This window comes from Saccostrea cucullata, unplaced genomic scaffold (genome assembly GCF_032062105.1).
Source record: "Saccostrea cucullata isolate Sc308-1 unplaced genomic scaffold, CSIRO_AGI_Scuc_v1 ctg286, whole genome shotgun sequence".
NCBI lineage: Eukaryota > Metazoa > Mollusca > Bivalvia > Ostreida > Ostreidae > Saccostrea > Saccostrea cuccullata.
This window is the reverse complement of record NW_026929666.1, coordinates 74,482-100,436: the sequence shown is the minus strand read 5'-3', so window position 1 is coordinate 100,436 and position 25,955 is coordinate 74,482. Positions and strand designations below refer to the sequence as shown.

The 25,955-nt window shown below is 32.6% G+C and overlaps 1 protein-coding gene across 1 annotated transcript; it reads right to left on the bottom strand.

The window, feature by feature from the left end:
• On the bottom strand, window positions 1–9,859 carry LOC134281687 (multiple epidermal growth factor-like domains protein 10). Its single transcript, XM_062764121.1, has 12 exons — window positions 9,802–9,859; window positions 9,489–9,710; window positions 9,253–9,371; window positions 7,820–7,954; window positions 7,126–7,144; window positions 6,806–6,979; window positions 5,010–5,150; window positions 4,310–4,555; window positions 4,089–4,223; window positions 3,791–3,931; window positions 273–387; window positions 1–188 (listed from the first exon to the last, which is right to left on the bottom strand). The coding sequence occupies exons 1-12, from the start codon at window positions 9,857–9,859 to the stop codon at window positions 35–37; spliced, it is 1,659 nt and encodes a 552-aa protein (XP_062620105.1). The 3' UTR covers window positions 1–34.
• Between the last annotated feature and the right edge of the window lie 16,096 nt (window positions 9,860–25,955).

The following is a 25,955-nucleotide window of genomic DNA, read 5'->3' as shown; positions in this document are numbered from 1 at the left end:
ACTCCCCTACTCAAATCTTGTATTTTCAAAATTTTCAGGTATCAAATGTGAGGTTTTGGTACGAAAAATCTCGTGATACAGAATTCACTTCTTGATATTCATGTGATTCAGAAGTCTTTTCTTTCATTTCTGCTTCAGTTGTTATGTAATGAGATGACGACTGTCTTCTCACTTCCATTTTCCTTCTTCTAAATAGAAAAAAAATATTTTAAAAATTCAAAATGCACATATATATTTTATATAACTAAACAATGGTTAAGAAAAAAAAATACCTTTCACAAATCCATAATGTACAGGTCAAAACGTTTAGTATGACTAATATAGATATTCCAATTGCATAAAAACAGTGATCATCACATTTTCTAGCCATTGAAGTCAATAATGAAACTGTATAAAAAGATAGGAAATGTCATGTGAATTGAATACAAGGATTTTCAAACCAAATTATATAAATAAAAGTAACAGAAAAGATGGGTACTTTTTCACTTATATATTGAAATTGTACTTTTAATGAATTATACAAAGGGTATCTGGCTCTTCCCATTTGCTTTTAATATATAAAATTTCGCAAATATTACCTTGTATGCATTCTGGAGAATCCATCATTCTAGCTTTGCAGTTACAAGTCCCATCAACATGATTACATATATCAGAACAATTATCAGAGCAAATTTTTGAACAATTTGCACCGAAATAACCATTTGCGCAGACTGAAAAAGTTAAATGATAAGAGTTGTATCTTATATTTTAAATTCAATGCTTCATTTGAAATGTGAATCATAAAATAATATACAATTATTGCTGGTTTTTGAGGTCAATACAATGATTTAGCCATCTGAGGAGTACAATATTCACCGAGCCCGAAGGGCGAGGTGAATATTGTACTTCGAAGATGGCTAAATCATTGTATTGACCGAAAAAATCAGCAATAATTGTTTTATTATATGATTCAAGGATAAAATGATACAGCTCATTACTTGTTTGCATTTTATTAAGTCCTAGCCAAATACAAGAGAGAAGCAGAATTAAAATGTGAATAATAATGTTTTTTTTTTTAAATCAATTTTAGTTGCCATGAAAGAAATATATAATGTCAGTCTTTTTTATAGGATAGATTTTGAAAGGAAGGAGTATTATCAGGAAAAACTGACTGCCAAAAAGTAAAAAAAAAATTCTTGTTCAGTAAAAGTGTTGGGGGGGGGGGTCCCTGCATCCCCTCTTATCTCCTCACCCAAAATATATATTCGCTTATGTTTTGTTCACATGAAAATAAAAATCATAGTCGTTTGAATAGCTTTCTAAAACAATTTGCATCAATTTGGAATTTCCAAAGCTATTTTTAGATCAATGTAGAGGAAATAAATCCTTGTATTGACCTGGAACGTCACCTGCAGGTCAATACGACGTAATATTTTTCTAACATAGTTGGATCTCAGCCAATCAGAGAGCTGGAAATTATTCAATCATATAATAAAATAAAATATTTTTTTCAGTCTTTTTATTGAATTCATGATCAGTAAAGATATAAAGGTAAAGGTGGAATTGGTAAGATAACATCTTAAGGTTTAAATACATAGGGAAATGCAATTATAAATTATGTATTTTCGCCTTTATGAAATGTTAACACAAATTCCTTTAACACATTATATTTTATAGTAATAAACTGTTCACACGGAGAGTTTAATTAGCAATATTTACATTCGCTGTTTTTCTACTAAGCTAACTGTGAAATTGATTTGAAAATCATTTTCGTGTAAACTCACGCGTAGAAATATACACGGCGAAACGTGCGTTATCGCGACGTCACAATAGGGCTACAGCGACGTTAGTAAACGTATAACAATAAAGGGCAGCAAGAAATTCAAATATTGAGTATATTTCCGGTGCTTCCAAACATGTAAAATGTAAATATAAGGAATGTTTTTAAGTTTAGTGTGAATTATTGGTGTGAGAATCACAGAGACTTGCACGTAGGCATATTTCCATGAAGCGCTAGCGCGCTTCATGAAATATGCCTACGTGACAAGTCTGTGTGATTCGCTCACCAATAACTCACAAAAACTTAAAAACATTCCTTAAGTAAATAAATGCAAATTAAATTCCGTTCACACGACAGCTAATGCGAAGAAAACTAATGTGAATTAAAATTTTACTTTTGCAGCCCGGCGTCAGCAGGCTATTATGACGTCATTTGCAAATCACGTCACCTGATGCAGAAGCAGATCCATTTGACATAATGGCAAAGTGCCTGTATACACATTTTAATGATAAACAAAAGTTTCCTTATTTCACTCAAAAAAGCACAAGTACCTATAGCTGACCACCGACAAGTGGCATTTGACTAAATTTTGCCATTACGCATGCGTCAGAATATAATTCGAATTAGATTCGCTTAACGTTCACACGGTACGGACTTAATGTAATTTAATGTGCAGAAAACTAATTCGACGCAGCACTGTTAAGGCTTACTACGAGAAATCAACGAAAACAGAAGGGCAAAAACGGGAATGTTTTTAAAACTGAATTTATTTTTATTCAGCTGTTCTATTATCACAGAACTTAAATACTTATGAAAATAGCATAGTATAACCTACTCTGAACTGTATGGAGTTTAGTCCCATCGATGGACAGTCACGTTGTGAATGCATAGTAGGTACACGGCATGTAGGTCAATAAAAGATTTCAATATCGCAAGGGCATACCCTGGTTGAAATTAAAAATTCAAGCTATTAAATGTTTCTGCATATTTTGTACTTTCTGGAAAGTGCTGCTGCTTTGAATAGAATCCGCGTTTTAATAGTTAAAATTTCAAGTAAATAGGCCAATGTCGAAATATGTTTGACTTTTACGAAATATTTTGTGTACTTATAAAGTCATGCAAGCAGCAGCACTTTTCAAGTTAAGGAACATATCCTCTATTTATATTCAAAAAATTAATGAGGCACATCGATGTAAAATATACCTAACCTGAACATAAAAACACGACAGAATTATCTAAATAAATTCTCTCGATAGTAAATGAATAATCGCACCAAACAAATAAAATACATTGGTATTATAAGCCTATTAAAAACATGTAAATAATATTCTGTTTTATAATAAGACGCATTTTTCATTGTTAAAAAATTCCCAAATCTGCCTCTCACAGCACATGAAATACGTCATTTTTACCAAAATGACGTCATGATTGACACGTTCATCGAGATCGGTGATTTGTTTAAAACCAGCTGCATGGGATTTAACTAGCGGCTTTTGTTAATGCATTGATAAGTTTTATTGTTATTTATTATGCTATTACAGTTTAAATTTGCAAGTTATTTAATTTTCGGGTAATATAAGGAATGCATAAAAGTCATATTTTTGGTGTGACGTCACAGTTAACTTTTCCCGTATAAATTAGGCCCTGCCCCCTTTTTCTAGCCTTAACAGTGCTGCGGAATTAAACTAATTCGCGTTAAATTCTCCGTGTGAACGCTAAGCGAAGCTAATTCGCAGTAACTTTACGTTTAATTCGAATTAAACTCTCCGTGTGAACAGGGCATACATGTACGGGATTTTCAACTCAAGTTAATATGAGATGAACATATGAAAAGGAAACCATAAAAAGATGATGATAAGCACCTTTGTGCATTATTTTAAATTACTATTATAGTTTTCTTGACTGTATGTTTAATTCAAAATACAATAAGGGGAAAAATCCCAGGAATAATTTATATCAACAATCAAAGCAACAAAGATGTATATATACCTATAAAAAGTGAAATTTACACGAATGATTGTCTCATCTTACTTAAATTGCACTGCCCTCCTTTATATCCATCTGAACAACCATTTTCACAAATTCCAGTTACGTGGTCACAAGGTTCCTTATTAATGCAGTTTTGGCTACAAGAAAACATACAATCTGATCCATATGTGTCCACGGTACACACTGTTGAATATATGAATAAAAAGGGGATAGTCATTAATATCACAAAAATTTAGAAAGAAAGATATGTATATTTTACTCCATGCATACTCTACATGAAAATACATGTACTTTCTTTTAGATATCACATTATATATACATGTGTATATAATTATATTACCTAGAGAACATTTTGAACCTCTCCAGCCTGGTTTACATCCATATTGGCAGCTGCCCGTGATATGATTACAAGTTTGATTCACACAGTTGTTACACCCCATGGAGCAATTGTGACCATACCATCCACTGCTGCACTCTAATTTTATATTCAATGAGGTTAATTCTATTAGCAACAAAATTCCAAAGATAAGAATATTCATACAGCACAAATTAAATTCATACTTTTTTCACATGTTGAACCTTCGTAACCGCTGATGCACCCAGAAAGACAGTGTCCATTGACATTTTGACACTTGTTTATACAGAATGGATTGCATTTCCTCGAACAATTTGGTCCAAAATAGCCATGCCTGCAAGCTAACAATACATTATCCGAGTTAACAGTATTTTCACCGATATTTGATACAGGTTTCTCAAGATAGTCTAATATGACATATTCCTCATTTGATTTAAATACACAGATGTAAGCTTTAGAAAAATGATATAATTTGTAAAATAAGCCTAAAAATATCCACAGCTTAGTAGATTTTGAGAGAGTGTACTGTCTACAAGTTTCTGTGACAAATATAAGGAAAGAAAGCTCACAAGGGCAATAACTTTTTTAAAATTTTGTTTACTATTTCACTTGACCTTTCCCAATGCTGTGATTCCATTTTATTTCCAACCATCTTGCACCTGCTCTAAGTGCATTTGCTTGCATATTAATAGAATTAATTATCACCATTAGACTGTTCTTTATCTTATGTTATACTACATATGTATAAAACTTTACTACGTGATTGCATGTTGCCTCAGTTGTTTTGAGGAAGATGCTGAAAACGTGCAAAGGTCTAGACAGGTCTCCATATTTGCAGACAGATGGACGCAGGACAAGGTATTGTGAGCTCACTTGAACTTACAGCTCAGAATAAGGTAAAATTACTATTATTGCAAAGTTCTCCCTGGTACCCTGGCTTACAGCCTTTGTCACATCTTCCTGTTGTGCTATTGCAGATTAAATCGTTATAGCAATTCCCACTACAGTTGTTTTTACAGTTCGGTCTAAAGGTACCGGAGACACAGCCTGTCGAAAAGAATACCAGCACACTGTTGATTTGTAGGCTTCATTTTTATTAGATATTTGAGGATGCCTGTAGGAAATTGTCTATAAACAAATTACATAGAAAATCGAGATAAACAGTTTTAATGAATGTATTTTAAGCACCGCCTTAAAATATACCTGGTCTGTGTAGCTCTGACAATCAAGTGCATGAAGGTCCATCATTGGATGTTAGAGTTTGATTGACGTCTACTTACATATACTTACTATTCCCTCGGGTGTATACCCTTTGCACCTTATCTGGCACTCGTGGGGACCTTAAAACGAACTTTTGATCCTTTGATGTTCAGATGGTAGTGCTAAACTATATTACTATTAACATTTTAGCTTAATAAAAACACCATTAGTATTTGAATCGATTATACTATTCTTCATGATAAAATACATGTTTTAAAACTTTAGTATATATAGATTTTTTAATGGAATTTTCATATTAATTTTAATATGCTAACAAAAAGTGGAAATGTTATTGATTAAGATAAGAGCACCATTGTGTGTCGTAATTGAATTAAGTTTGTTTTGCTTGTTTCATAGTTACATGTACTAAGCCGTCTAAAGATTTGAATTAACGTAAATATTTTTTAAATGTAGTTAACACAGCTCTTTTTTCATTAAAGGTACTTGGACACAAATTTGAAGTCACTATTTCCTCTATAATATTACGACTTATATATTTTAATGGCATTTCACACAAAAATTAATTAAAAATCTTATTTTATTTAAAAGTTATTAAAACTTTAAATTTTTTTACGGATTTTATTGACACATCCTTGCACTTTCACAAATTTTAACCTTATTCTTAATCCTTTGGAAAAGTGGCAATCTTGTTGTCTATTAATGAGAAATATTAAAACTTTAATTCAGAAAAATAATTTTATTCAGAGTAGAAATGTGAGAAAGCAAAACTCCTTCACAAGTATTGTCATTCCGAACTAAGAGTTGCGTACAGAGTTTAGCAAATCGAGCACACTCGTGTTATGTACACAGTTTTTATGAACAGGGCAGGGGTTCTGTTATTGCTTATGTTTATAATTCACTGGATGCGTTCAAACGTCACAGTCTGCTTACCACAACTGCACGGACTGACAATATATTGCGTGTTTGTTTTGCTTTCGAACATGTCTATTCTGAATTTTCAGGATTATAGTGTGAATATTTTTCATTTATACACAACGAGATTGCCACTTTTCCTGAGGATTAAGAATAAAATTAATTTGTGATAGTGAGAGGATGTGTCAATCAAACCCGCCAAAAAAATTGAAATTCAAATATCTCTTAACTGAAATAAGATTTTTAACTAATTTTTGTGTAAAATGCTATTAAAATGTATAAGTCGTAATATTATAGAGAAAATATTGACTTCAAATATGTGTCCAAGTACCTTTAAAACTTTGAAGCTCTAATGTAAAATTTTCACAAAATTCCCAACACAGGTAAAGTATGACATCTAGAGTATTCCACTGTGTATTAAATCACTTTCTGTGTATAGGGTTTGGAAGAAAAACAGCCACAGGTAGACTGCTAACCCTCAAAGGATTAACACCTGCCAATGTTCAGCCCCTCCCTCAACTGGAATTTACCACCCGGTAAAAAAAAATCTCTGCCTTTATCTTTCTTACTTTTATTGCAAAGCACATCCATCCAACCTTCAGCACATCCATCTGAGCAAATACCATTGATTGGGTTGCAAGAAGACTTGCTCTTACAATGACCAGAGCAGGATAATGAACAATCTGGACCATACATTCCGACTAAACATGCTGCAAAATGGGATGAGCACAGAAAGTTTTGGCCTGTTATACAAATTATAATGAACAAGCAAAAGGAATATTTCGAACTTTACTCTTTTTATGTTAGTAACGATTTGATACGAAGTGTCCTACAAATAGATCGTTAAGCAAACTATTTAATGACAATTTTCATTTAAATATACATGTACCTGGATAGGTTATGATTTCCTATAAAATATTTCAGTTAATCTAAAGTGGTCACTCATCTGAACTTAAGTTCTTGAGAGAATGTTCTCTTAATGAATCTTGCTCGCGATAAAAGAGAAATAACGTTAATATAGATTAGGATGGAGAGTAAACAAGAAAATGCAAAATATTAAAGTACTCCGTTTTCATTTTTTACTGAAAATTATGAAATTATTTATGGTATACTGTAATTGTCTTGTTTGTGTTTATTGCCTTCTTTGTAATTTTACAAAAAGACATTAATTATAATATTAAGAAAAGTTATGATAGCGATTAAAGTTTATTGAAACTGCAACAAAATTCAAGATCAAGGTCATGAAGTTAAATATTGAAATGCAATTCGAATAATACCGAGTCTGGTCTCAAGCACTAGAATAAAATCGGTTTAATTGTGTGACAGGATAATATAAAAAAGACTTTGTTAAACAGATTTCTTGAACCATCACACTTAAAAATTCTAATTGACTGAAATGTGAATTTTAAGTCCATCTTCTATTGCACCAAATATGCTGATAAATTTAATACATCCTTTCATTTAAGTTGTCTGTATAAATTCTATTGTCCATGAATCAAACTAGATTAGAGCCTAGTGTACATGTATACTAATGACAGTTTAGATTGAGATTTAATTCTTCGGCCATCCTCAACATATCCTACCTTGGTTGCACGAAAAGCCATTCCAGCCATTGTCACATCTAAGACATGTCCCGTTAGTGACAAAGCATTGGTAATTCTTACAATGTTGTGGACACAAAAGGTTACAAACAGCACCGTAGTGACCCCTTCTACAACCTATGTAAAATATAACGCAGATATATTTATAAACAATAAATTCAATTAACTATATTTTACTATTTTGTCCGTCCCTTTTCACTTATTAAATGCAACGAACCAACAGGGGTTTTTCTCCCCCATACCACTTATTCCTCCATTGATTTTTAAAGGACCGATTTTGCTCGGCTTCTAATTCGTATTTTTCCGAATGAATGGACTTTTGAGCCTAACTACGTATTTCAAGTTTAAAAAAATGTAACACCAAACTTTTAATTTATTTAATGAATGATTCCTGTATCTTTTTTGTCAAATGTGTTAATAACTTTTTATAGCCCTTACGTAAAATGATTGTTTCAGTGGGTTTTTTTTTTCTTTTGCAAGAACTTACAAAATAGTTCATCATTTGCTGTTTGTAGATGCATAAGATACATGTAATACAATGAATTAAGATAAGTCAAATTTTTTTTATCATAAATTGATTCTGCAAATGTTAAATGATATTTGATAATAGTTAATAATTTTAAATATGTCTTCCGCAAACTAGGAGCGTGCATGACATAATTATATTTGGCATAAAATCACATTTTTATTTATGGTCAAAATTTAAATTCTTCCTTATTATTGCCATTTGCATTACCTTAAATCTCAGAAAAGTTATGATGCAAATAATGTATAATGTTGTCTAAGAAAGCGATCCATTTCTTTCTGAATAATTGCAGTTAGTGGAATTAATTGTATTTTCTCTTTGAATATTTATTTTAAATTTTCAATAATATATATGAAAAAATACCTACTAACTTATCAGAACCTCTAAAATAATTTACATTTAATAATTTTTGCAATAGCAGTTTATGTATATTGGTGTTTACTATAGACAAATCATTTTATATAAATGAGCTTTAAATCCATTTGTAAGAGTATTGAAATAGGAGATTATATAAATCGTTTCTCAAAGGGAATGACTATTAAATAAATAAAGTGAATTAAATGAACCCTATAAACTCTAATTATCTTTTAACTTTTAATTTAAATTCTCGTTTCTTGCAAATATTTGTTTTTAATGTGAAATGTATGTATATATATGAATACATATTAGATATTCGTCTAATTAACATTTCTGCATCCTATGTCAGTTTCCCTAATTCATCAAAATTTAAATACCGAACATTAACATAGTTAAGGCCTTTAAAAATATCACTCTTTTAGCACCTAATCTTTAAATTTCACTTACCTAAGACAGTGAAATCACAGAGTTCTATGTACTTAAAGTTATTAACAAATTGGACATATCGTCCGAACGAGGGGCAGATATGTACCGCTGTAAGCGATGGTAAATAGGTTCCGTTATGTTTGAAGCACAGTTCCCCACTTTTTATTTCCTTTGTATCTGAGACATAAATAGAATATCCTGATAAACGCTCCTCTTGTCGTTTCCCTTGAAAACATAATTACATAAAAGAGTAAGACATTAGTTTAATAATTACCAGAACTGTTCTTGTAATAAAGTTATAAATGACGTGTATAAATACCATGTTCAATTCTTTTTACATACGGTAAGTATCACCATAGTCTTTAAAGACAAATTTAATCGCATATATGGATTGTGCTTCCTGAAGATCCACCATCCACCATTCAGTCCAATCTGGAAACACATTCCTAGTGCATGTTTGCAGGTTATTGTCAACAGCCAGTTCGGCATTGTATGATCCATCAGCGCATCCTTTACATGGAAAAGTTGATATCTGTGTGGCAGGTTTATTTCTAGAGAGATCGTCTGTATGAATAAAAATTTATACCAGGAACTTTAGAAACAGCAAAATCTTTCAATACTTTTATATTTAAAACACAGATAAATAAACACAAACCATAGCCACGAGAAAATATAATTCCAGTTAACATGCATAAGACTTTCACACACGCCATTATTGATTGAGGAACCTGGAGTATGTTTTTAAAAAAAAATTAACATTAAAGAGCGGAGACAGCGAGTACAGAGTAGCATGTGTCTTAATAAATATGAACAACCTTAAAACCATTTATAGTATTTAAAAGGGGCGGAGCAAATTAAATGAAAATGGTACATTAATGTTCCTAATGTGTTTTGTTAAAAGATAAAGTATCAAATATGCACAATGTAAAAAACAAACTTATCTATGTATTATCAGAATTGGGAGAAAAATATGAATTGTGACGTCAACAAACTAGGAATGTTCAAAATTGTCAACTGCTGATATTCAAATATTCACTAGGAGTATTCTAATATATTCGAGTATTCGATAAAACAAATACGCCTTTCATTATTATATATATATATATATATATATATATATATATATATATATATATATATATATATATATATCTATATCTATATATATATAAAGCACTAAAAATGACCAACGACACGAACAATAAAAATTGTCAAATTTTCCGGACGCCCTGTCCCTTCCTCAGGACAAAGAAAAAAGTTAAAAAGTCATAAGAACAAAGGAAAAAGAGAAACAAAACAACTAGCACTACTACTAAAACACTATATATTTACATACTTAATTACATGTTGAATTTGAATTTTTTTAGAACACTAATAAAGAAAGAAATCCGGACCGCTATGAAATGCGTCCGGTCTATCGGGTATACTCGGGTGAAGTGCGATTTATATAATTGAACGAATTAATTATGCTAATTAATTACGACAATCAGTAAATCGTACATTGTTTCATTCTCTCAAAATGGCGTAACTTTACTTAATAAAGAATAATCATTATGAAAGAAAAATTATATAGTAGGGATATTTAAACATATGAATTGTGATCAATTATAAATTTTGAAATATTTAAGGACTTATTATCGGGAAAAAATAATTAACAAAGGCGTAAGCAATACATAGTTATGTGGTTGTTCGAGAGTTGGTGACGCAAATTAACTGTAGAGTTTACACTAAATTGAGAGAATAATTTTGTTTTGTATGATCAGGAATTGGGTCTAATTTACGTTCATTCTGGTGAAGTCATTCAATTTGTTAATACCATTTGGGCGGAATGACTTCAATCTGTGCATCCAGAACTTTTCTTTGCTTTTCCTCTGAGCATCTGTCCATCTTGGGTTATGGTCAATCACCACTACTGTCATGTCCTCCCATTTGTGACCCTCAAGGTTGAAATGTTCCCCAACGGGTTCATTGAGTTTTTTGGTCCTAATGGTCGAACGGTGGTTATTGACTCTCCTACGGAGATCTCCTGTTTCACCAATATACTGTTTGGAGAAAACTTTGCAACTGATGAGATAAATGCAGTTGTCAGTATGACAGGACAAATTCCCTAGTATTTTGTAGCTGCGGCCTGTAACAGGGCTGTTAAAACTGTCTGTGCCAGTGCTGTGCTTACAAAGAAGACATCTCCTGTCAGAGCAAGTTTTAAAGCCCCCATTAGGTAACAGGTTGTCCAGTCTGGTTCTTACTACCATGTCCTTTAGATTCCTTAGGCGTCTGTATGCAGCCAATGGGGGTTCCTTAAAGACCTCTGCCATTCGTTTGTTTGAATGGAGAATTGGTAGGTTCTTTTGGAGGATACCGCTAAGGTTCTTAAGGACGGGATGGTATATGGTTACCAGTGGGACCCTGTCGCTATTGTCTTTTTCCTTGTAGCGTAATAGGTTTTGCCTGTCATGTTCCGCTATCTCATCAATAGATGTTTAATGGAGAACATTATCTGCAAGTTAATGGCACTGCTATGGGTACGAATATAGCACCGTCTTATGCCAATGTCTTCATGGGCAGACTGGAACGCAATTTGTTACTTCAAGCACCATTTAGGCCCCATAGCTGGTTGCGTTTCATTGACGATATAGAGATGAAGTGGGTGGAATGTCGCAAGAGCCTCGAGGCATTCATTACGTTTGCCAACACCTTTCATCAGTCGATCAAATTTACAGTAGACGTATCTAATTCAAAAAACATATTCCTAGATACTACATCTACCATGATTGATGGTAAAATCGAATTCAGTCTCCACACCAAACCCACAGACTCCCACCTATATCTTATGCCCACTAGCTGTCATCCCCCACACACTTTTAAGGGAGTGCCTACGGGTCTAGCCACCAGAATTCGACGCATCTGTTCGTCCCCTGCCTTATATCAGGAGCAAAGTGGTCTTCTTAAGTCCCACTTATGCAAAAGAGGCTACAATGCCCGCACCGTACAAACAGCTATTGATGAGATGTCGGAACATGACAGGCAAAACCTATTACGCTACAAGGAAAAAGACAATAGCGACATGGTCCCACTGGTAACCACATATCATCCCGTCCTTAAGAACCTTAGCGGTATCCTCCAAAAGAACCTACCAATTCTCCATTCAAACAAACGAATGGCAGAGGTCTTTAAGGAACCCCCATTGGCTGCATACAGACGCCCAAGGAATCTAAAGGACATGGTAGTAAGAACCAGACTGGACAACCCGTTACCTAATGGGGGCTTTAAAACTTGCTCTGACAGGAGATGTCTTCTTTGTAAGCACAGCACTGGCACAGACAGTTTTAACAGCCCTGTTACAGGCCGCAGCTACAAAATACTAGGGAATTTGTCCTGTCATACTGACAACTGCATTTATCTCATCAGTTGCAAAGTTTTCTCCAAACAGTATATTGGTGAAACAGGAGATCTCCGTAGGAGTGTCAATAACCACCGTTCGACCATTAGGACCAAAAAACTCAATGAACCCGTTGGGGAACATTTCAACCTTGAGGGTCACAAATGGGAGGACATGAAAGTAGTGGTGATTGACCATAACCCAAGATGGACAGATGCTCAGAGGAAAAGCAAAGAAAAGCTCTCGATGCACAGATTGAAGTCATTCCGCCCAAATGGTATTAACAAATTGAATGACTTCACCAGAATGAACGTAAATTAGACCCAATTTCTGATCATACAAAACAAAATTATTCTCTCAATTTAGTGTTAACTCTACAGTTAATTTGCGTCATCAACTCTCGAACAACCACATAATTATGTATTGCTTACGCCTTTGTTAATTATTTTTTCCCGATTATAAGTCCTTAAATATTTCAAAATTTATAATTGATCACAATTCATATGTTTAAATATCCCTACTATATGATTTTTCTTTCATAATGATTATTCTTTATTAAGTAAAGTTACGCCATTTTGAGAGAATGAAACAATGTACGATTTACTGATTGTCGTAATTAATTAGCATAATTAATTCGTTCAATTATGTAAATCGCACTTCACCCGAGTATACCCGATAGACCGGACGCATTTCATAGCGGTCCGGATTTCTTTCTTTATTAGTGTTCTAAAAAAATTCAAATTCAACATGTAATTAAGTATGTAAATATATAGTGTTTAGTAGTTTAGTAGTAGTGCTAGTTCTTTTTGTTTCTCTTTTTCCTTTGTTCTTATGACTTTTTAACTTTTTTCTTTGTCCTGAGGAAGGGACAGGGCGTCCCGAAAATTTGACAATTTTTATTGTTCGTGTCGTTGGTCATTTTTAGCGCTTTATATAAATTTCCATCCGTGACCTTGTATCTACTTGGTAGATCCGACATTTAGGATATCACTCACCTGTGAAGCGGCAAGCAGAATATTTTACAGAGTATATGAAGTGTCTGCATGTAAAATAAAATGCATTTTTTTTTAATTCAAAAAGATTCTTTAGTTCGTATGTTCCAGATTAATTGATCGTCTAACTAAATTCTACAGTGATTACTCCTACAAATTTATACCACGCAGTATAATTATCTGATTTAGAAAAATTTAAAGTAATTACTTTTAGCTAATTATTTACTTGGTGTTGATTTTTTTAGTATATTACATAAACAAAGGATTAATGCGTTTACTTTAAAACCGTGTTCTTACAACAATACAAGCTGATTGCAAGCATTGGTTAAATCACTAATTAAATGATCAAATAAATATTTTATTATTATTACATTTTTCACATTTTTAAGGTATCTAAGATATATATCTTATAATTTTGTTTAACATCAAATGTTATTGCCGGTCGACGGTACGAACTTGATTCAATTTCTAATAAAGCTCTTCCGTATCGAATCAACTGAGATATATAAACTCCATATGCAGGTGATGAAGGTATATCGCTGCATATGTAATGGAAGTCGACGATAGCATAGTTAAAGTCATGACGTTTATCATTATATAAAACGAAGAATAAGTATTCATATATGAAATATAAAGGAGTGTTTTTAAGGTCAAAAGTTCATTAAATTTTACTAAATAGGAGCAGAGCAAACAACACGGTAATTTTTTGACAAATAAGATGATGAAACAAAAATAACAGCAGTCTCGTTTAAATTAATCATTTCCTACGTTTCATAGTTTACATCATGACTTTGTCAGCAAATACAGTGTTCATTGAGACATTCACACTGAATTGATGACGGATTATTTCCCATTCATGACAAAGAGCACAAGTCGGGTGTGACCGGTAGGCAGGGGATGCTCACTCCTTCATGGCACCTGATCCCATTTCTGATGTTTTGGAGGTCCGATTTTGCTCTGCTTCTGTTTTGTATTGTTTTACTGACGTTTCATCTTGAATACTGTTGGATGTCTCCTTATGTTTTATTTTCATAAATCGGGAAATAACGTTTTTGCTGTACGATATCGTTATTTTATATTCCATTACGTCCTCGATATACATACATGTATCTAAATGTCGAGATTAAGGCCACAGCAAATGTTTTCCTCTTATCGTGTATAAGCTTTTGCACAAATTCTGCTTCGTATAAAATCAAAATAGGTCTGCTAAAACGGGGCGCAATATGTACCCATGGGAATTCCAATAGATTGTTGGAAGACCTGGACTCTAAAAAAACACATAAATATTGTCAATCAGAAAATCAAGCATCTTTTTAATGTCAACTTCATTAACTCATTATTTTCAATAATTTAACCAGTAAAAGCAAGCAATTATGATTTCCATCACAAATAAAAGTACACTGTCTTTGTATATTTTAATGTGGAAATAAGATAGATACAATATATTGAGAATGACTAAATTGTCTCAATATGTAAACCAAAATACATGTAAATAAAACACGTTTTGTTAGTGTTTAGAGTTTCCTTAAAGTAAATATGGTTATCTCCGTTCATTGTGTTTAAATTTCAATGCTTTTTCCGATTTTATTTCGCTGGAATAATATTTAACATTTAAAAAAAGCTTCCATTGCTTATTCTTTCAAATGCGATTGATTTTAGGTTTGTATTCTGTTATTGATTACTTGTCCACTAATCAAAACAAATTAATTCTTCAAGCAATCTTGTTTTTTACGTCGATACACTTGAAATTGTGTATTGTTGTTCCAGTCTATATGAAATTCAATTGCGCTTTAATTTCACTAGATTTTGTCAATATCAAATTGATGTAAACAAAATTTCAATTCTTTTTACATTTTTTTTTTGCATTTTTCTCCGGCAAAATTCAAGTTAATTATTACATGCCATGGAAGAAATGGGTCAAAAATTTTAGAAGAAAGCAAAAGAAAGTTTTATTTTTCAAGATTATGTTCTCATTTATGTCATCTTTAAAACGTTTGATTAAATGAAATCAATAAGTTCATTGAATAACTTTTGTTTGATATTTTCTTGATTGATTTAAGGAATCACTGTCTAGTTTTGAGGGTATGCCAGGGCATCAACAATAGTGGGAAACATGGAATAATTTGCATACGCAGCACAGTTAAGGTTACAGTAAGGAGGCGGGGCCTAATTTGTACGGGAAATGTTAACTATGACGTCACGCATAATATCAGGTCTTCAAAATACCACAAAATGAAGTAATTTGCTATTTCAAACAGCTGGATAGCTGTATACTACATACAAACTTACTATTACATGCAGTTTTGTCGTTTATTAAATCCCACACAACAGTATATAAACGATGCATCGATTGCAATGCACTTGTCAATGTGACGTCATCTCGCAAAAATGACGCAGTTTTTACACAGTCAGAGGCTGATCAAGTCACATTTTTTACAATGAAAAATGTCTTGTGTTCTCAAATAAAATATTATTTGCGGTAAAATAAAAAGCCATTAACTTGGATGCGATGTTTATTTTAGTATTTTATTCATAAACTGTCCGTGCATTTATCAGACATGCGATTCTGCCGTGTGTTTGTATGCAGATTCATTGAAAAAAGTAATGGAAGGGCCCTAATAAATCGATTTATTGCAAGGGCATACCCTCAATGTATCTTGTAGAAATTTTACACATAAACTCAACAAGCATTAAGATATTTGAAAAGTGCTGCGAACCTCTTGAAATCTTGCAAATAAATTAATAATAGCTATATTGAATGTAGTTGACCAGCAAAATATTCAACCTGCCGTCAAACAAATTAAATTTTACCAATTAAAAAAGGGAATCTATATAGGTTCGCAGCACTTTTCACAAACTACATATAGTGTTGAAAAGGATTATAAAATAAACTAAGATTTTTAGCTTGGTTATGCCCTTGCAGTATTGAAATTTATAGATGACCTCTAAACTGCAAGTATAATTGCCAAAGTCATGTGACGTCGACATCAAATGACAAGTCTAAATAAAAAAAACCAAATGTCCCATACATGTAGATTTGAACCACATTACATATTTTTGATATCCGTGAATTCCTAAAAAGAATCGCCCATCCTAATAAAGTATGTATTTTTTATCTTAAAAAATCGCCGATATTTCCATTTGTAACCTTAACTGTGCTGCGTAATGGGCGAAGCCCGTTATGCTTGAATTATCCCATGTTTCCCACTATTGTTGATGTCCCTGGCATACTCTCAAAACTAGACAGTGATTCATTATATTTCCATTTTTACTTGAAATAAACATCTTAAATTAAATCGAAATACCGTCTAATTGACTAGATTTGAAATTCACAAGGCCCCATGACGTCAAATTTTACTATAAAAAAATAGTCCCAAAAAACACGAAAAAAATTTTATTGATTATTTAGTTACCTTAGTCAAATATCAACATTTAAAAAATAAACAACAAAAGAATTTTAAATTATGATCAAAGTAATCTTGTTAACTTTAATTATATATGTGACCTAGATTTAGGTTTTCGGAAGCACGAACATATATAGGCACCTCTCCGCCGCCATATTGAATGCAATGTTGCAGTCGATGAAACGGGAGTTGGTCAGCATGGTCAGGAAACCGATTTGTATGGATATTAAAATAACAGAAGAAGTTAAGTTGCTCAAGAAGTCGGTTGGTAATGACTGAGGGACGATTTCTGTATCAGATGATGGAGTACGTGCAGATCCATGTTGCAATGTCAATTTCTCCACGACCACGTGGCTGTTTAACATGTTTACGGAAGTGGAGTTCTCGGTCTCGCGAGGCCTCGGTGATAGTGGACAGCGTTTCGATAGTGACTTGCTTTCGAGCCGAAGATAATTCCTTATTTATTTTGTTTGTTAAAAAAATATATTATATCAAATTACTTTGTAAACAATTAAACAAAACATCTTTTTTCCTTTAGTATATTTATACGCCAGTGATATACATGCAGGTTGACACCTGACTTATCAGTAATAGAGAAATATACATATCACAGGGTATTACCATGAAATTAACAAGATTCACTTTTGTAGTGTTTCTCATATAGAAAACAATTGGAAATGGAAATATTGTAAATTATATGACGTAAGCAAAGTAGTTTATTTAAATCACACTGAGATAGATTTTAGGAAGATTGCTTATCTCTGTGGGTCAACGCTGATTTGGATTAAATTCGAATCATACTTAAGAAGGCTGTTTGGAAATTAATGCGATATTGTATATTTTTATGTTTTTATTTTCTCAATTTTATTTAGCTGCAAGTTGCGTAAGTTTGTTAGAATTCTGATCAGAAATACGACGATCATCAAAAAATTAAGTGCAGTAAAGAAATCTTTCTTTTTCTTAAACTAACCAACCTGCTAAAACAATAAGAACAAGACTGCAAAACATGTTTAAAGGTTGTTATTTCATTGGAATATTTTTTTCTGACCAATAATTCAACCAGAGTAAAATTAAAAGTTCCGGATGACCATCAATTTCACCTATAATGTTGACCAATAATGTTGACCTGCATTGCGTAAATAGGCAAGTAGTTGCATGATGCAGTGTTGCAACCACTATTGAAATAACGACCACTATTGAAATAATTATATCAATAGTGGTTGAGAGTGCATTTCAATAACAAACATAGGTGATAACCACTATTGAAATACAACCACTTTTGAAATAATCATAGCAATAGTGGTTGAGAGTGCATTTCAATATCAAACATATGTAATAAACACTATTAAAATACAACCACTATTGAAATAATTATTTCAATAGTGGTTGAGAGTTCATTTTAATAAAAAACATAGATTGTTACCACTATTGAAATACGATCACTATTGAAATAATTATTTCAGTAGTGGGTGAAATTCATTTCAATAACAAACATAGGTTGTAACCACTATTGAAATATGGTGTACTTTTGATAATTATGAAGATTTCTATATATATGGATTAAATTACTGATTTCAACAGTGTTTTGAACAATGAATCCAATATACACCGATATATTAAAATAATTATTTCAAACGTTGCTGACACGGTGAAACTTTTCTTTCAATACTGGTCGTGTTTTAATAGTGATTGAAACCTATTGTTACCATATTGAAATGCCCTCTCACCCACTATTAAATAATTATTTCAGTATTGTTTATATTTCAATAGTGGTTGAAACATATGGTTACCATATTGAAATGCATTCTCACCCACTATTAAATAATTATATTAGTAGTGCTCAAATTTCAATAGTGGTTGAAACCTATGGTTATTATATTGAAATGCACCCTCACCCACTATTGAAATAATTATTTCAATATTGGTTGTATTTCAATAGTGGTTACTAACTCAACCACTATTGATATAATTATTTCAACAGTGGTCGTATTTCAATATGGTTACTAACTATGTTTGCTATTGAAATGCACTCTCAACCACTATTGATATAATTATTTCAATAGTGGTCGTATTTCAATAGTGGTTACTAACTATGTTTGCTATTGAAATGCACTCTCAACCACTATTGATATAATTATTTCAATAGTGGTCGTTATTTCAATAGTGATTGCAACAATGCAGGTCATCCTTTATGTATGACAAATGAAAATTAACACTGGTAAACCAAAAGCACACATTTTTTAAAGAATGATTCTTAAGAAAATATTTGAGAAAAGAGTATGTTTGATTTTTGTAATGTAAAAATTATATGATAACAATAAAATAAATATAAACGCTTCATTCCCGATTGTTTCACAATCAAAAACATCTCTGTCTTCGGCTGTCATGACGTCGAAACGATGTGGTGATGCTGCTCCAGGTCGATAGACATATGCATTTTTATGATTTCACAAGAACTTATCTAATTGTCCTATTAATTAGAAACTTTTTGTTTTATTTGTTCACCTGCATACAGAGTATATATATCTCAGTTGATTCGATACGCAAGAGCATGCTTTACGTATGAACAATTTCTGAAACGAGGTAAATTATTGACAAGCAAGTTGATGAAACAAGAATATCAGCAGTCTCGTTTAAAGTCATCATTTCGTAAGTTCTAAAGTCGATACAATGACCTTGTGAGGGAGTTCAATTTATCATTGAGTCAAATGCTGACTGACTTTTTCATACCAATTGTTAGTCCATTATTTATACACTAAATTGAGGACGGATTTTTTCCGTTATTTCCTGATCATGACAAGGAGCACACGGCGGGTGTGACCGGTCGGCAGGGGATGCTCACTCCTCCATGGCACCTGATCCCACCTCTGTTGTTTCGGGGGTCTGTGTTTGCTCTGCTCTTATTTTGTATTGTTTTATGGACTTTGAGATTGAATACTGTTCGTTATCTCCATATCCTTCTTCTTTAAAAGTGTTGATGAATTTTCCGGAATTTATATCTGCTCTTTATAAAGTTAAAGTAAATGTCTCAATAATTCCCAAACAGCCCTCGTAAGACCTTTTCTTTCTTCCTTTATAACATTAAGCATAAGAAAATAAATATATAGTTTAATATTCAATGAAACATGGGAATAAAATAAATATAAAACTGACAGTTTTCTTTAAAAAAAATATATAGATATTCTAGGAACTTACATTTTTTGAATAAATTGGAGGTAATTTGTAATTGAAAATTTTTTCCAATTACTTGTAATTTCGTGATTAATTAATTAACAACTTTGTGATATGGGAACACCAAGGCGTAACAGAGGGATGGACGAACATACAGCTAGACAGGCGGACGGAAATAAAGACGGACGTGTACAGGTATACCTATCTATATTCACCCTCCCATTTTCAAGCGGGGGTATAAATATACTATATAATCTTATGACATACTTCTGGGACATAAATTGCTTAGGAAAATATCTAAATTAATTCTAATATCAAAAGACACATTTTTGTTGTGATTAAACCTCACAATATCGTCTCTTGAACATATATTGACCTCAAGAAAGCTTCTAAATTTAGGTATAAATGCCCAAAATCTGAAAATGTTTTGTCGACTTGTGTTCATATCTCATGATCAAACGTTGAAATCAATATTCTGCATTACATAATCATTTTTAGATGACGTGAGTCATGCAGTGTAGATCAGGGATGAGGTCAATTATTTATCAAAGTAATTAATTAAATTTCAATTTCTTTGCCTTTTCTTCAATTAAATTACAATCAACGAGACCGAGTCTAATTATTTCTACCCTAGGGATTTTGATAATTTTTCGTTCATAACTTTTAAGATTAAAAAACCGAATGTTTACCACCCCAACTTGTTAGCGGCCATCTCGAAAGTTGTCATATTTTACTATTGAACCCTATGGAAATCTGTTGGAAAAGCGCCAAATTATCACATTTTTTCCATATTTTTTTGTATTTCTGATCAAGAGATTTCTTCTTCAGTCAAGTATATAAAAAAAATTGTTAAAAGTCACTAAATTGCGAAATTTCAAAAAGGTTTACCATCTAGGTTGGTCTCAGTCTTATTTACAAATTCTTTTTTTTTTTTTTTCGACCAAATACCTCTAAAAATTCTATATATTTTATTATAAATACATGACGGTGCAGAGGAAATATCGACGCAGATATTTTTTTTTTTTGGGGGGGGGTTTAAAAATAGCAATATTTGGATTGCTAGTATGTTTCTATTTGATGTTCTGTCATCAGTTTTTAATATAATATCCATGGACGTCTACATTCATATAAGCGAGTCATGAATCACTCTTCAGCGTCGTAAATGGCTTACAAAATCGGAAAACAGTGACGTCGTTAGAGCCGATTCGGCGTCTTTTGCTAATAATTGTCTTAAATCCTCATTTTCAGACCAGTAGGTGTTACTGATAATGTTAATTTATATTAAAATGACAATATTTGGGAAATGTGTACTGCTGCACTTATAACTGCGTGAAATTAAAAAGCTGCGCAAAAGTCATGCACACTCGAATTAGACTCGGCCTCGTTAAATTCGGTCTTTCTAAGATGTGTAATTAATTAAATTACAATGTTCATGTACAAATACAATATTGGTAGAAACACTTTATCTTAAATGTACGTATACATAACTTTTAATAGACCACTTCTTGAATATTGTTCTATATAGTTTTGGATGGATGTTCCTTATAAGATGTTGAACAGTTAGATTGATTGATTGATTGATTGATTGATTGATTGATTGATTGATTGTATATTGTTTAACGTTCCATTCGGTAACTTTCACTCATATGGAGACCCCACCACTCGCCAGTGGAGACCTGCACATTTTGTCCTATGCTTGGCACTCAGGGCGATTGAGCAGTGAGGGATCTTTATCGTGCCAACGCCTGCCGCGAACACGGGGCCTCGGTTTTTTAAGGTCTCATCCGAAGGACCCACAACTTTCACTTCAAAGTGCCGAGCGCATTGCGAAGGAACAGTTGCTACCTATTTTATCGACTAGGTCAGTCGCGGCCGAGACACGAACTTACGACCTCCCGATCACGGAGCGAGCGCTCTACCGACTGAGCTACCGTGAAGGGTGAGAACAATAAGAAAAGTCTTGCAGATGTGCGAAAAGTAGCAAAAAACTATGTTTAAAGAAGATCACAATTTGGTGCTCAATTATTTAAAAAGTATTTTTTTCACTCAAGAAGAATTAATGCATCCAAGTACGACACACGCAATAGAGAGGACTACATTATTCCTAGATATAGACTTCAATTATGTAAGAAATCTTTTATTTCTGATACAATAAACCAATGGAATAGTTTGAGTATTACCACAAGAAACAGGTCATCTTTTAGTAGCTTAAAAAACAACATACATAAAAAAAAACCGTCAGACCCCTTCTTATTTCTCCCATGGTAATAGACGACTTAACATCATACATACTATACTACGACAGAACTGCATTTAAAATTTTGATTTTTAAAAACAACATACATGAAAACCTATCAGACCCCCTTCTTATTTCTCCCATGATAATAGACGATTTAACATCATATACACACTAAACTATGACACACCTGCATTTTAAAACTTGATTTTTTATGCAAGAAACAATGTCGAGAGTCCGAATCATGTGGTACACCAGAAGACCCATATAATTTTTTCATTCAATTTGTTTGCAAAGGGTACAAACATGCTAAAGAGAAATAATTAAGAAACCTATTGCGTCTTACTTAACCAACTATAAAATTGAATATTATTAATTGTCACTTACTCCTGTGGGGAGATGAGTCACAAAATGTAGAAATCAGGAAATATAATTTTCAATCCGATCAAAAATTTATGAGAAATTCTGGTAGATTTAATTAATCATTACAGCCTAGCACGTAAACTTTAGATAGTTATATATTTTTCATATGTAACGAATATATGTTTCTTTTTTAAAAAAAAAACGTGTATATCAATTTTATTTCCTTTTTCTTCCTATGTATACCCATTGACAGATTGTAGCATTTTATGGTGAAAACATCGGTAGTTGTTAGAACTTGTGTTCAAACCATCTGAATAGTATTTATACAATAAAATATGTTCAAACCATCTCTTATCTACAACCCCTCCTTTACCATTGATTGAAAAACCTCTTTATAATGCTTTCACTGATTCTTTATTACATTGTTCCATTATGCACTCCTATTTTACTTTTTGATCCGACACATATTTTGGGTTTTCCGTATCAACACTTGGACTTTTTCATTTTTCTTATAATAATGAGGGAAGCCATCTCTAATCCGTGACTCCTTCTATACCACTATATAAAAATTACATGTAATTATATTAAATTCTTTATTAGCCAATGTCCTTGTGAACCTCCTATTTACTTTTTGATCTGACAGTTATTTAAGGTCTTAGAGCAATATATGGACTTTGTCATTGTAATCATATAAGAGGAGGGGGTATCATTTAGTGATTTCAGTGCTCACGTTACTTCTTCTTTTAAAAAACTTCATGAAGCTATTGTTTAAAAGTCAGTATTAGGCGGGACAATGGTTCATATTTCATTATTCTATATGCTCCGCCCCCTTATGATAGACTCTTCAAAATATTCAAAATTTGCTTTAAATATGCATGTGAAACGCTTATAACTCACATTTACTCTATTTCATATACTCGGAGTCATATTCATTCTAGATTCTTCACTGAATAATGACATATCTTCGTATAATATACATGTTTACAGGGATCATTTCTTATTGCTATGGTAAGCAAAGTAGATGCAAAAATGATAAGGAAAAGAAAATTATAAAATCATTATTCCTTATGCAAAATTTTTATTCCTTTAGACGATCTTTCAAGAAATCAAGCTGCTTCACAGATATCAACTTTTCCATGCACAGGATGCCATGATGGACCATACAATGCCGAACTGGCTGTTGACAATAGCCTGAAAACATGTACTAGGAATAAGAATCCAGATGAGACTGAATGGTGGATGGTTGACCTTAAGGAAACCCAAGCCATATATGCCATAAAATTTGTGTTTAAAGATAATCCAAATGATGAGACTCTCCGTATGTAAAGAAAATGCATATATGATGTTTTAAACACTTTATTTACACGGTCATTATTGTTTTACCAATGTTTTACTCACATTTATGTTTCAAGGTAAACGACAACAAGAACGTTTATCAGGATATGCAATTTATGTGTCAAAATCAGCGGGGAAAAAAAGTGGGGAACTGTGCTTCAAACATAATGGAACATATTTACCATCACTAACAGCGGTACATATATGTCCCTCGTTCGGACAATATGTGCAGTTTGTAAATGACTTAAAGTACATAGAATTGTGCGATTTCATTGTATTAGGTAAGAGTATATTTGTAATGTTTATAATGTGATTTTAAAAAATCCCCTCACTTCAGATCAAAACTGCTACTCTTTGCAATGAAATATATGGAGATAACGAACAATGATCAAGCTTAGAAGTCCATCAAATTTTGGAGCATAGCAAACACAGGTCTGTAAAACATCAGAGGTGGAATCAGGAGCCATGGAGGTGTGACCATCCCTTGCCGAATGGTCAAACTCGACATGTGCTATTTGCCATGATCGGAAAATTGTCAACAATTTAGTAAGTAACGACGTAAAAATTTAAATATAAAACGTCAGTAAGCTTTTTGACTTAATGATTGTATTTGCTGACAAGGTCATAGTTTCAACTATAGAATTTTAAAAAATGATGACTTACAACGAAACTGTTGAAATTCTTGTTTCATCAAATTGTTTGTCAACAACATACCTCGTTTTAGAAATTCAAACAGAGAATACAGATAAGAAGCGATTGAATCTACGCATTACTTAATGTCTCAATGAAACAGTTTTAAGGAATAAACATGAAATTAATAGAAAGTAGGAAGCTTAACATATAATGTGTTTTACTCCATAATGTGTTTTTAAAACTGTTTTAGTGGTACAATTTTCAATTTTTCCCTAACAATTATTTAAATAAGGTACTTTGAGGTATACTAATTTTTCAAGATATTCCTCTTTAGTAAACAATTATACAGCATTTTCATCCGTCAATATACATAGCACTGTTTAAAGATTATTGTCATTTAAAAAATGCATTAATAAAAAACGATACCAGTTTCAAATAGAAATTCAAAAGATGATTCAAAATTATTGTGCGTTAATATTCACATTCAATCAAAATCAACAGGAAGTCTGTCCTGTGACGTTTGCAGCTAGATTAAGTACTCCCATACTTATACATGTCTATGCATTTCTATGAATATATAGCGTCTGGAGATCCTTTGTAACGCCACGTTTAAATTATTAAGTTCGAATAAATTTCGGCGAATATATATTAAGACTGAACGCGATTCGTAAAGGAATGTGTCCGCCATTTTTGTTCCGATTCTCGCCATATCTGCAAATCCCTATATAAAGGACAAAACTGTTCACTGTTCAGTGTAACCAGTCGACATCGATGTAGACGGACGTGTGCTACACAGCACTCGGTAGCGACAATAATAACGCAATACTTCTAATGCAGGAAAGTATGATCATAGAAGTTCAAAGAAACTTAGAATTAAAGTTGTACAGGTTAGTACAGTTAATACACAAACACAGAAAGGTAATTCAAGATAACCAGCACGAACACGGGTCGCCATTCCACGCCGATACCTGCGAGAATAAAGCAGTCAGATGTAACGAATCTGAAGAGTATATCCCTGTACTGTTTTATCGTAGATATCGAAAATGGCGAATGTTGTGCTCAACTTTAATGTTCATTTTCATACACACTCAAATACGTATACAGGTTTCTGTTATAAATATCGTTATGTGAATCAATAAATAAAAAAACTTATCTTGTCATTATAACACTATTTGGAGTTGTAATAATTAAAGCCATCTGGACCTCGCAGCACAAACTGATATAACGTTGCGGACTTTTTTGACTGCAGAGTATCGGACAAAATTTGCAGCTCTCCACCGGATAGTGCTGGTGTCT

Excerpts from the sequence above, each read along its gene's own strand:
- LOC134281687 (XM_062764121.1), bottom strand. The coding sequence starts at position 9,859 with ATGGCGTGTGTGAAAGTCTTATGCATGTTAACTGGAATTATATTTTCT. Across the intron at positions 5,151-6,805 it reads GGATGTGCTTTGCAATAAAA|GCTGTGTCTCCGGTACCTTT; the intron begins GTAAGAAAGATA and ends TCTTTTCGACAG. Across the intron at positions 4,556-5,009 it reads GGGAGAACTTTGCAATAATA|CTTACATCTGTGTATTTAAA; the intron begins GTAATTTTACCT and ends ATTTTTCTAAAG.